The sequence below is a fragment of the Pantherophis guttatus genome, chromosome 17, assembly GCF_059756535.1.
Source record: "Pantherophis guttatus breed Tessera chromosome 17, ASM5975653v1, whole genome shotgun sequence".
In the NCBI taxonomy this organism is placed as follows: Eukaryota; Metazoa; Chordata; class Lepidosauria; order Squamata; family Colubridae; genus Pantherophis; species Pantherophis guttatus.
The window spans coordinates 7,869,670-7,882,843 of NC_142079.1; the positions used below are offsets into that span (position 1 = coordinate 7,869,670).

General features: G+C 43.8%; 2 protein-coding genes across 5 annotated transcripts in view; one reads left to right on the forward strand and one right to left on the reverse strand.

Moving 5' to 3' along the window:
- Window positions 1-456: 456 nt before the first annotated feature.
- SNAP29 (synaptosome associated protein 29) lies at window positions 457-12,226 on the reverse strand. 3 transcript variants are annotated; one of them, XM_087880217.1, is made up of 7 exons: window positions 11,895-12,154; window positions 9,638-9,749; window positions 7,143-7,501; window positions 6,000-6,196; window positions 4,542-4,627; window positions 3,394-3,498; window positions 457-2,052 (listed from the first exon to the last, which is right to left on the reverse strand). In XM_087880217.1, the coding sequence occupies exons 3-7, from the start codon at window positions 7,362-7,364 to the stop codon at window positions 1,892-1,894; spliced, it is 771 nt and encodes a 256-aa protein (XP_087736343.1). In that variant the 5' UTR covers window positions 7,365-7,501; window positions 9,638-9,749; window positions 11,895-12,154; the 3' UTR covers window positions 457-1,891. The 3 variants fall into 3 exon arrangements, with proteins under 3 accessions (XP_087736343.1, XP_034291663.2, XP_087736344.1); XM_034435772.3 differs by lacking the exon at window positions 9,638-9,749 and having other exon boundaries at window positions 11,895-12,226; XM_087880218.1 differs by lacking the exon at window positions 9,638-9,749 and having other exon boundaries at window positions 12,070-12,152.
- The window catches only part of PI4KA (phosphatidylinositol 4-kinase alpha), a 93,127-nt gene continuing 92,167 nt past the window's right edge, over window positions 12,215-13,174 (forward strand). Inside the window, exon 1 of one of the 2 annotated variants that reach the window (XM_087880206.1) lies at window positions 12,215-12,518. In XM_087880206.1, the coding sequence (XP_087736332.1) occupies window positions 12,351-12,518 (168 nt within the window). In that variant the 5' untranslated portion in view covers window positions 12,215-12,350. The remainder of the gene's footprint in view (window positions 12,519-13,174) is intronic. The other variant, XM_087880205.1, reaches the window with a different exon arrangement.

Here is a 13,174-nt window from a genome sequence, read left to right on the forward strand (position 1 = left end):
TCAGATTATATTGTATCTTATCCCACTATTGTATTTTACCCTTCTTTTATTTTAAATTGTTTGTATAAGATTTTATTGGTTGTGTGTGTCTTGCACCTTGTGCTTTGATATGGCCTACAGGCTAATCAATAAAGCTAACTGAACAAGATCCGGAGGAAGAAATAATCTCAACTGGAAAAACTGCCTTTCACTGTGCCCAAATAAAATGCTTTGACGGAAGGCAAAGGTATTTCTCACGATTGTGGCAGTGTTATTAGCTGTTTAAATTTTATCTTGGCTTACAAACAGAAGTGGATTAAAGAACTACGGTAATTATTTGATGTGCTTAGGCATTGCCATAATTGGCTTCTGCCAAACTGCCAAGGAATTAGGAATTAAAGCCAAAGTCAATTTGAAGAGATATCGACATAGAAACGCCCAAGATTCCAGCTGGTATCTAATAAATAGCAACACGGGGGAGAAACAATTGTTTTAATGAATGCTGTTTCCAAAATTCCTCACTGTAATGATTTACTGAAGACACACTTACAAGAAAATTGGTATTTTGCTATCAAGTATAGACAGATTATGTAGAATTTAACACACTCACACAAAAGAGAAGTGACATTCCAGGAATAAAATATCACCCATAAGGACAAAGACTATTTTCAGGAATGGACCTTTCATTCATCAGGGAAGAAAGCCGCAAATCAAACAATCACAAGTTCACCTGGGCACAGATGCACGAGACAAGATCTCACGGGTGAAATTTAACTGTGTTGAAAGGGGTCCATTGGAATCAGTTGAGTGGAAATTTAGAGTGCCTCCCCCGTGTAGTTTCTTCTCCAATATTATTTTTAAAATAGACCTAGAGCAGTAACAGCCTTGTACAAGATATTGAGTCAACAAGGCTCAACAGCTACAGGCCAGAGAAGCGTTGCTGAGAGAAAACCACAAAAGGCATTATTTTGCATTGAAGCATTCCTACCCAAAGTAGCATCCTGAAGCTTTTAAGTCTTGGAGACATGCCTTCATCTAAATCTTTTTTCTTTCTTTCTTTCTGAGTTTGGGTTTAATTGTACTGGCACAAATCAAGTAGGCAAGTACTTTGGAGACTGACACAAACATACCAACCCCCACAATGACTGCTTCAAGTCAAAGTTTATGCCAGTCAAAGACCGGAGCAAGTGAAAAGGAATATCCCGTTAAAAATTCTAGATTGGATGCCAAGTTGTGATTCTTAATATAGATCTGTTATTATTTTGTTCTAGAATTTTAATATAGATTAAATATAGATTTGTTGTTATTTCGTCCTAGAATTTTTAACGGGATATTCCTCAAGTGTTTTTAACTTGCTCTGGTCTTTGACTGTAATAAACATTGAGTTGATAATGACTGCTTTATTGGTGTAGCTTAAGTTTGGAGTCAGGGTGAGGTTTTCATCGCATGCACCAGAAGCATCTTGTCACAACCCAGCTTTGAAATGTACGGCGAACTTTGCACTTATACTGTTGTTCAACTATATGTAGCTAGCCTTTTATAAAAATGTATACATGTGCAGGAAGTGAAAGAGGCAATGCACGTACCTGCTACAATTAAGGCGAAAGGAATACCGAAAGGCAGGGTATAATCGTCTTTTCCAATCATTGTCCAGAATTGAGATGTTTCCTCCAAAATCAGAAGTTCCAGCAGCACTTCAGAGTGCTTTTATGAATTACACGCGAAAGTAAGTAGCTTAAATTTCTCAGATTGCACTTAAGACTATTCACACTTTTAATCACACAGCAAGATGGACTAGCAACCTCTTTTCTCTAGCGCTTTCCCAATGCAGCTGGGGCAAGAAAAGGCCCCCCCAGCTGCATAAAATATATTGAGTTTATAAACATGAGGTGAGAGACGCCCCAGGATTCCTTTAAAGCTCCTCCTTGATTCGCTTGTCTGTGCTTTTGATGTTGATGTCCAAGGTGTCCACTTTCCCGGTGAGGCGATTCAGGATCTCATCCTGATCATCTATTTCGGTTTGCAAGCCAAGAGCGAGATTTTTCAGTCGGCCCAGCCCGGTGGACATGTCATCTGCAAAGATCCCCCCCACCCCACAAAAGCGTAACATTAGCAACACAAAAGGTAGACAAACACAGAGGTGTTTGTGAGGCAGTTTGTATCCAAGACTATTCAGGAGGTTCCCTTGGTTAAATTAAAAGAGGATTTGAGGATTTGACCCAGCGGGGCGAATTTCACCCCTGCATTAAGCCAAAATGGGGTGTTTCAGGTTTCAGCTATTTGCACTGTGTAACTATAACTACCGGGGTCAGTAAACCATCACGTTGCAAGTCAGGTCATTGTGGGTTGCTCAAGAAACATGCTTAATAGTAACTATGGTTTCTGCAAAGTATTAACTTGATTTTCCTAAATATTGTCTGCTGGGAAAGACAATAATGCTAGTAGCTTTGTCCCAATTCCTCCTCTGCTAGGAAATAGGAACAAGACTAGGGGAGAGCTGTTGGGAGTTTGCAGCGGTTTGGGAGAACCTCTAGCTAAGATTCGGTGCAGTTCGGAGAATCCCCAAATCCCACTCCTGGCTGGCTGGCCCAGCCCACCCTGCCTTGTCCCTCCCAGGAGTCCCCACGTGGCCCGTTTTGGATGCAGGTTAAGTGCAGGGTGCGCGTGGAGGCTTGGGGAGGACAAACAACGGGCCTACCAGAAGTTCAGGAAGGCTGTAAACAGTCACGTTTATGGCCTCCAGAGGGCCTCCGGAACCTGGGGAGGCCGTTTTCGCCCTCCCAGAGGCTCGAGGAAAGCCTCTGGAGACTGGGGAGGGCAAAAATGCCTCCCGCCGTGATGCAGTAAGCCGACTAGGCCACCCCCACCATGGCCACGTCCACCCAGCAAGGGGCAGAGAACCCCTTGCTAAAATTTTTGAAGCCCACCCTTGAACAAGACCATTTTCTTCTTAAAAAAAGATGCTCAAAAGTCTAGAAGGCTTAATACAGGTGATCCTCAACTTACAACCATTTGATTAGGGACCGTTCGAAGTTACAGCAGCACTGAAAAAAAAGTGACCCATGACCAATTTTCACACTTAACGATCCCCATGGTCATGGGATCAAAATTCAGATGCTTGGCAACTGGCATGTATTTATAACATACGTGCAGCATTCCAAGGTCATGCGATCCCCTTTTTTGCGACCTTCTGACAGGCAAAGTGAACAGGGAAGCCGGGTTCACTTTACAACCCTGTTCCTTAACAACTGCAGTGATCCACTTAACAAACGTGGCAAGAAAGGTCCTAAAGTTGGGAAAAACTCACTTAGCAGTGCTGTTTTAGCAATAATGGAAATTTGGGGCTCAGTTGTGATCATAAGACGAGCAAACAACTAAGATTAACACTGGAGAACATGGGCTATCGTGACTCACCTAAGTTGCTATCAATTTTCTGGTGGTAAGCACGGAGGTGCTGGTTCCTGGGGTAATGATCAGACTGGGATGGATTGTTTGAACTACTTCCACTGGAACTGAAGTCTGGAAAGGAAGAAGAAAATGACAGTTCTTTAGACACCCAGCTTAAGGTTCAAGGACGTCCCTTTTAAAAACTAAGTCATATTCAAGGGCCTAGCTTGTATGAGACTAGCATACAGTCCCCTCCAAATTAAGCAAGGTTATTTTCTGACTTACCGCATTTTTTGGCCTATAAAACGCACCGGTGTATAAGACGCACCAAGATTTCGAAGAGGTAAGCAAGAAAAAAAGTTTTTGCCCTCCCTGGCCCTCAGGAGCACTCTGCAGGCCTCCCAAACCCTCTGTGCGCCCCATTTTTCGCAAAATGTGTGAAAAACGGCCCATTTTCCCCCCGTTTTTGCAAAAAATGAGATACGCAGAGGGTTTGGGAGGCCTGCAGAGTGCTCCTGGGGGAGGGCAAAAACGGGCCTATTTTTGCAAAAAAAAAAAAAGGCGAAAAATGGCCCCGTTTTTCGCAAAAATGAAATGAGCAGGGCGGGGCTTCAGGAGGCTGTATTAGGTGTATAAGACACACCAACATTTCCACCCTCTTTTAGGGGGGAAAAAGGTTCGTTTTATACTCCAAAAAATTCGGTAGCCACTGCCGTGGTGGCTCAGTGGCTAAGAAGCTGAGCTTGTTGATCGAAAGGTCGGCAGTTCAGCGGTTTGAATCCCTAGTGCCGCGTAAGGGGGTGAGCTCCCATTACTTGTCCCAGCTTCTGCCAACCTAGCAGTTCAAAAGCACGTAAAAAACCAATGCAAGTAGAAAAATAGGGACCACCTTTGGTGGGAAGGGAACAGCATTCCGTGCGCCTTTGGCGTTGAGTCATGCCGGCCACATGACCACAGAGACGTCTTTGGACAGCGCTGGTTCTTCAGCTTTGAAATGGAGATAAGCACCGTCCCCTAGAGTCGGGAATGACTAGCACATATGTGCAAGGGGAACCTTTACCTTTTACCTTATTTTCAGATTAATAAACACAGGTGGTCTTGTACTGCTGCCCAAAATAACGATGACAATGTTCAAGTTGTATAAAATGCAGAGAGCCAAACAAGATCAAGCAAACCTGAGTTGTCCAACTTCCGTAAATTGGGATGCGTCTCCTGGTACTTGGACTCCTGCTCTTTGCTGACGGATAATGCTTCTTTTAATCTAGACAGAGGGCAAAAAAGGGAATTTCCCACATTCAGCATTTACAGCTCCACTTGCTTCCCAACAGAAATAAGCTTTGTGTTATCAATGTCTCTCAACCTTGGTAACTTTAAGAGTGTGTGGACTTTAAGCTGGCTGTGGAATTCTGGGAGTTGGAGTCCACCTATCTCAAAGTTGCCAAGGTTGAGAAACACTGTGTTAGAAAAAAAAATTTTCCCCCTATCTGCTATATTTCCGTATTAAACGATTTATTTACTGTGGGTATGGTTAAAGCAGCTGCTCAGGCTGAGAACATCCTCTTGGGTTTAACCACAAACCCACAGATAATTATTGGAAAGTCTGCACACTGAAGATGGCTGTTTTATTTTCTCACCCTCTTTCAGAAAGAAAGATCCCATATATAAGTCTGACATATAGTGGTTAATGTGCTGGCGGAGAAACCTAGGCCTGCCTTTAGCATGAAAACCAACTGGGTGACTTTTCGGCAATCGCTAGGAGACTGTGACTTCTAGTCCCACCTTAGGTATGAAAGCTGTTGGATGACTTTCGGCCAATCGCCAGGAGACTGGGATTTCTAATCCCACCTTAGGTATGAAAGCTGGTTGGATGACTTTCAGCCAATCGCTAGGAGACTGGGATTTCTAGTCCCACTTTAGGTATGAAAGCTGGTTGGGTGACTTTCGGCCAATCGCTATGAGACTGGGAGTTCTAGTCCCACTTTAGCTATGAAAGCTGGATGGGTGACTTTCGGCCAATCGCTAGGAGACTGGGAGTTCTAGTCCCACTTTAGCTATGAAAGCTGGATGGGTGACTTTCGGCCAATCGCTAGGAGACTGGGAGTTCTAGCCCCACTTTAGCTATGAAAGCTGGATGGGTGACTTTCGGCCAATCGCTAGGAGACTGGGAGTTCTAGCCCCACTTTAGCTATGAAAGCTGGATGGGTGACTTTCGGCCAATCGCTAGGAGACTGGGAGTTCTAGTCCCACTTTAGCTATGAAAGCTGGATGGATGACTTTCAGCCAATCGCCAGGAGACTGGAAGTTCTAGTCCCACTTTAGGCATGTAACTTGACTGGGTGACTGTGTGAATCACCAGGAGACTGTGACTTCTAGTTCCGCTTTAGAACATGAAAGCCAGCTGGGTGACTTTGGGCCAGTCCTTCTCTCTCAGCCGAACCAACTTTACAGGATTATTTTCGTGGGGAAAGAGGAAGGAGTATTATGGTATCGTTTGCCACCTTGAATCATAAAAGTAATAAAGGTGGGATAAAACTCTTAACAATAAATTCAAGCCGAATGTCACTTGGGCATGGATGAACTCAGATGCCCACCCACTTCCTGCTTTCTTAGAAGAAAACCTCAATTTGTCTTACCTGTTGCTTCCTTGATATTCGGAGGCTCCATTCTGCTCAACTTTGAGGTCTTGCGGCTTGGCTTTGAAGTAATTGACGAAGCCCCCAAAGACGCTCTTAATGCTATTGATGTGTTTCTGACTCGTCTTTAAATCTTGTTCCATCTTATCCACCATGCGTTCAGAACGCTTCAGGACTTCCCCTTGCCGCACAAGTTCCTGCCAAAAACAACATGGTGTTTCAAACAAAACAAAACAAAACAAAACAAAACAAAACAAAACAAAACAAAACAAAACAAAACAAAACAAAACAAAACAAAACAAAACAAAACAAAACAAAACAAAACAAAACAAAACAAAACTGGCAAAAGGGATGCTGGTATTTTTAATTCCTCAATGAAACACATTTCATGCAAAAGGGACTGTGGCTTTCTCTTTGTTAAGCTAAAGCACTGGCAATATGAAATATAATTATTACCAATAGTTCACAATATTTGTAGCTCAGGATTGTTGAACCATGGGGGAGGGGTCGCTGGTACTCTCTGAGCTTGGTGGTTTTCTTGCAGACGTTTCATTACCCAACTAGGTAATATCATTAGTGCTAGAAGGGAGTGGGATTTGTGGAGTGGAGAAGGAGCGAGGAGGAGGAGGACTGTGGAATCCTTCTCTGAACTTGGTTTTCTTGCAGGTGTTTCATTACCCAACTAGGTAATATCATTAGTGCTAGAAGGGAGTGGGATTTGTGGAGTGGAGAAGGAGCGAGGAGGAGGAGGACTGTGGAATCCTTCTCTGAACTTGGTTTTCTTGCAGGTGTTTCATTAGCTAACTAGGTAATATCATTAGTGCTAGAAGGGAGTGGGATTTGTGGAGTGGAGAAGGAGCGAGGAGGAGGAGGACTGTGGAATCCTTCTCTGAACTTGGTTTTCTTGCAGGTGTTTCATTACCCAACTAGGTAATATCATTAGTGCTAGAAGGGAGTGGGATTTGTGGAGTGGAGAAGGAGCGAGGAGGAGGAGGACTGTGGAATCCTTCTCTGAACTTGGTTTTCTTGCAGGTGTTTCATTAGCTAACCAGGTAACCGCGCCAGCCCTCTGATATTACCTTGTTCGCCTTACTTACATAGCACGCAAACGCTGAAAAATATGTTTTCGAGATTCTTGTTTACCTCTGATGCGGCGACTCCCACGTGTTCAGACTCATAAATGAGAGACAGTGACTTATTGGTGCTATCTAGAGTCGATTTCGAGAGCCTCATGACTTCCTGTTGTAAATATCTTTGTCTGTCTGGACCTTCTCTTGGAGGCTCATCTCCTTCGTTCCACTTGACCGGCTTGAAGTCATCCTCGTCATCGTCAAAAGGATTGCAACTTTTGGGGAAAGTCGACATCGCTGCAGCCCCCAAGTTCAGATGGCTTCTATCTATAATCTAGGTTTACAAGGACAGAATCAAGCGGTGTGTTGTTCAGACGAAGACGGAGTCCTTCGTGTAAAAGGATCGGTGGCGATGTGCTGAAGAGCCAAACTCTGCAAGAGAAACAAATTTTCATCACGAAACGTATTTACATTTAGTCACACAGTCCTCGAATAAAACCATTCATTTAGAAACTGTTTAAAGTTACAACGGCACTGAAAAAAGTGACTTATGACTATTGCAGCATTCCTATGGTCACATGATCAAAATTTGGGCACTTGGTGATTGGCATATATTTACCGATGGTTGCAGCATCCCAGAATCAGGTGGCTGCCATGTGTAATCTTCCTAGCTGGCTTCTGACAAGCAAAGTCAATAGGGGAAGCCAGATTCACTTAACGACTGCAGTGATTTGCTTAACAACTGTGGCCAAAAAAGGTCATTAAATGGGGCAAAATTCATTTAACAACTGTTTGGCTGTTCACAACAGAAATGGTGGGCTCAATGGTGGTCGTAAATCGAGGACTATCTGTAAACCATCCAGTGTCACTTAGGTGAGTTGGGCGGTATAGAAATCTGATCAACTTAAACAGAGCATCCAATTGCTTGAATGCAGACTTCTGTGAAAACTTCCAAGGTGTTCTGCTCCAGCTACGGACCACAAAGAATGCAGCACTCACAAAGTCCGTACAAACCTTAATTTAATAATTAAGGACTACTAATGAGCTTTTTTAGTAGTTGTTCAAACACAAGTACAGTTTAAATCTGTCTTTTTTGAACAAGGGCTGTTAATTTAACTTCATTGACAGCCGACGAGAGTCCAAGGAATAATAACTCAATTCTGAGACACAGTCTTTCAAATAACCGTAAGCTTACTGTGGTTGGCAGAATGCCCAGAAGCAATTTGCAGGAAAAATGACAAGAGAGAAGCAAGAGCCGATCAGACGTTTCTGGAGTCAATACGTGAAGGAATATGAACGAAGTTGTTTTCTGCAAATTGCCTCAGTCGTCGTCATTCCTTAAATAGGCTAAGGGAGTGGCCAATTAGCCCCAAGCCTTACTCTCGAGGAGACCTCCTCGTGAAGAGCCATTCCTGCCTTTTGGCAGCTCTGCACGCCCGTGCATTGAGAAGAGGCTCCTCCTCTTCTTCCTCTTCCCTTATGGGAGCTTCTGGAGGTTCTGAAGGCCCTGGCTGAACCCCCGCCTCTAGCACCAAATCTTCTCCGGCCTCCTCATTGTCTGACTCGGGTGCCAGCTGCACAGGCTGCTGGTGAATCACAACACCAGCCTCCTTGCTGTCTGAATCAGCTACCACCTGCACAGGCCACTGGTGGGCCACAACACAAGGACAGCAAACAATTAAAGGCATAGGGTAGTTGTGTTCCATCTATCTTCTAATTTGCCCAAAGAGAAATCGGTTATCCGGTTATGAAAAACAAAAACCACAATTTCAGGAAATTCAAAGTGTACCAGCTGAGTCACAAGTCCTGCTGTTCTCTCTAACAGACAATTCACCTTTCCGGGCATCTTTGTGGGCAGGTTTTTTTGCAACTAGTGTAGCCAAAGTCACCTTGGAAATAGAAAAAGTCAAATCCAATGCCATTCTTAGGGAAGGCCCAAGACATTCTGTTTTAGGCAGCCAAATAATTAGTTGCCTCTTATTGAATGAGTCAAGACCCAGAATATCTTAGTCAATAGATTGGCATCTAAAATAGGAAAAGAAAAAAAAAAAACAGCACAACAATAAAAAAACAACCTATGAACAATTTACTGCCCGTTCACAATATCTCATTTTAGATCTCTCACTGAAATATAATATTTCAGTGACAAGTCTGAGTTTTCAGTCCCAACGCGAAGAAAGGTTTGTTGTTCAAAATTTGACATTTTCCCTACTCTTAAAGTTAACTGAAAAAAGCACAAGTTTTTTTTTTACATAAGTAAACTATCATCAGAGCATATTGACAGAACCACACTTATACAGCTTAAAGCAGGCTCTTTTCCCATGAAAAATAATATCCCATTTTGCAAAGTTATCAACATTCCACATTACCATTTCAATAAATAGTAAATGTTTTACTACTTAATGAAATAGTGAATACTATTGACCACAATCTACTAAACCTCTGTAGCAAGACACCAAATGACAAACACATGAGCACTTATTGACAGAGGAAGCCACATAATTCCTTGGAAGGACTGTGCATTTAATCATCAACTCTTTCAGAATAATTTAAGGAACTGGACCGTACCTTTCAGCAGTGTTTCAAGAATATATCTTGTTTATCTCCTTTGATTTTAATTGACTCAAAGTGACTTAATCTGACTTTCATATCCTTTCCCAGCTTGGATCGCTATCGATTCCTGCCCAGATTACAGAACCATCTTCTATAACCCTTTTCCAACGGAGTTAGGGTTATAATTGCAGAACATCCGAAACAAAATATTCTTTTCATCTCTAAGGCAATGTCACTTCCGTAAAAGAAGCTTGTCCTCACTTCCCGAAACTATTTAACCTTGTTCCTGCTTCAAAGGGTATTTTTTAAAATACACAAACCCCAAAACGGTTGTTAATTTGACCCAATTCTACTATTATTTCAATTTATTGTTATTGCCAAGCCACGAGGCCAAATGTTTCCCCGAGGTGAGATCAGCCTTGACCCTTTCTAGCATTAAGAAATCCCTGAAAACATGTTTTATTTTATTTTTTCCCCAAGCAGGCTTGGGGCTCTAAGAGAAAGGGGAAACCCACAAAAGTGTTATACAGAACTATATGCAGAATATTGATCTGTTTGCCTAATAATTTTTATTATTTTTTATAATATATATATTATATAATATCAAATTTATATTTTGCTGATAAAGAAATAAAGGGAGACTAGTATAGATCTATTTCAAGCTTTTTAGCTCTCATCAGCTAGCCATACCCTTACTCGGATTCAAACTTGGGCTTCCTGCATGTTAGGCAGTTGAATTAACCTTCTGAGCCACAAGAAAAACACTCAGTAACACTTAATTACACTTATATATTATGTTATATTATTATTATATTAATATTATATTAATATTATATAATATAGCTTTTATTATTATAAAAGTTGAACACACATTAATAAAATTAATCATTACTATTGTATTAGTGTGGGTTTAACTTTTTTTCTTGATTTAACCACTTTATTGTATGCTGCCTAGAGTCATGTTCATGCGGTATAAACGGCTATATAAATATTATAAATAAAGATTATAAATAAATATCATAAACAAATGGCAGGTTCTTTCCTAAAGCGTTAAATACCTGTTTTCCCCCCCAGCATTGAGAGATTAGATGACAGCATATTTGATTTATTTACTAAATCTTGGCTGGAGGTGACTGAAGCCAGATTTTTTTTATTGTTTCTAATCTTTTATGTTTTAACCGGTTGAATTTTATAGCTTTTCAAATGATTTTATATGGGTTTTATATGGGTCTTCCCCAACTGAGTGATTTCCACTAAAGGTGGGACTACAGTGCCCATCATCCGCAGCTAATCTGGCCCAGGTAACCCGGCTGCCTTCGGGTGTGTTGTGTTCCCATTTGTTTAAAAACATTTTATATAGCTGCCCATTTCTCAGCCAATTCAGGGCTAATCCCAATCAAAAAATTTATTTATATATATATATATATATATATATATATATATATATATATATATATATATATATATATATATATATATATATAAATATATATATATATATATGTAGAGTTAATATTTTGGGTTTCTTCCCATGTAATTGTGAACATATCCCTAAAAGGGTAGAAGCGACGTTTTGACAGAATCTCATCTGCCATCATCAGGCTTATGTGAGGGGTCTTTTGCAGTAATATATATATTACTGTATATATATAATATATATATATATATAAATTTTTTGATTGGGATTAGCCCTGAATTGGCTGAGAAATGGGCAGCTATATAAAATGTTTTTAAACAAATGGGAACACAACACACCCGAAGGCAGCCAGGTTACCTGGGCCAGATTAGCTGCAGATGATGGGCACTGTAGTCCCACCTTTAGTGGAAATCACTCAGTTGGGGAAGACGCTAGTCGGTAATGGGGTCATTAAAACTTGGGACAACCCCCCCCCCCAATTCTCAACCTTCATTCTGTCAGGGAAGCCCATCCAGGAGGGGCTCTTGAGGTCATCTATCTCAGCCCAGCCTACCTCACGGGGCCGTTGTGAGGCCTCGCTCAGAGACACCCCCCTCCCACTCCGAGAAGGGCCAAAGAAACAAAGTCTATACATTGGATAGAGCCACCATAACAGTAACAGAACTGGAAGGGACCCTGGAGGTCATCTAGTCCAGCCCCCTCCCTGCTCACGCAGGAGACCTGTACTAGGATAGGATTAAAACGTCTAATTTATTTTTTTTTTTTAACAAATCCGCCTCCCACCACCACCCCACTGGCAGGATAAACAAGCGCGACGCCACCTCAGCCGCCCCCTTCCCCCTCAGCCCAGCCTACCTCGCAGGGGTGTTGTGGAACCTCACCTCCCCCCCACCCCCGAAGCGCCAGAAAGGGGGGGGAAAGGCAGGCCGTTGAAGAAAGCCAACGTCGTCGCCTTCTCCGAAGAGACAAAGCCGGCGATTAACCGCCCACCCGGGAGTTTCCCTCAGGCGCCACCCACGGGCTACTCGACCTCTGCCTCACTTCCGGTCACGGACAAGGCCGCCGGGTCGAACCATCCCGTGATTAGAGGGAGGGGGCGGAGCTACAGCTCTTGCGGAGGGGGCGGGGTTAACAAACCAAAAAAAGGCTAGCGCGCCTGCGCCGGAGCCATCTCGGCGGCAGCTCTCGCGAGAAGAGCCGGCCGCCGCTCTCTCCCGTCCTTGCGTGAGGAGCGTGAGGGGCGTGGCCCGGCGTGAGGGGCGTGGCGTCTTGCTGAGGCGGCTTCTCTGTCTCCCCTCAGCTCCAACCAAGATGTCGGCGCTGGCCGTGGCGACCGCGGCGGCTGCCACCGCGGCCGCCGTCACCGCCGCGCGCTCCGAGAGGCAAGGCAGCCCGGCTTCGTCGCGGGGCTTCTACTTCAACACGGTGCTGTCGCTCGCCCGCTCGCTGGCCGTCCAGAGACCCGCCCCGCTCGAGAAGGTGCAGCCGGGGGGGGGGAGGGGGCGGCTGGGGCTGGGGGAGGGGGGGCTTCTTGGGGGAAAAAGCAAGAGCTCATAAGGCAGCATTAGCAGCCGGGAGGAGGAGGAGGAGGAGGAGGATAAAGAGGGCTGGCCGCGGAAAACTGATCAGTCAATCGTAGAATTAGAGCTGGAAAGGGACCTTGGAGGTCGTCTAGTCCAGCCCCCCCCTTTGCCTCAAGCAGGGGATCCTAGACCATGTCAATCAATCAGTCAATCAACCAGTCAATCAGAATAGAACTGGGAGGGACCTTGGCAGGGCTTCTACGCCATTGACCATTCCAACCAACCAATCAATCAATCAATCAGTACAGCTGGAAAGGGACCTTGGAGGTCATCTAGTCCAGCCCCCCCCTTGCCTCAAGCAGGGGATCCTAGACCATGTCAATCAATCAATCAACCAGTCAATCAGAATAGAACTGGGAGGGACCTTGGCAGGGCTTCTACTCCCATTGACCATTCCAATCAGTCAATCAACCAATCAGTAGAGCTGGGAGGGGCCTTGGAGGTCATCTAGTCCAGCCCCCCCCCTTGCCTCAAGCAGGGGATCCTAGACCATGTCAATCAATCAGTCAATCAACCAGTCAATCAGAATAGAACTGGGAGGGACCTTGGCAG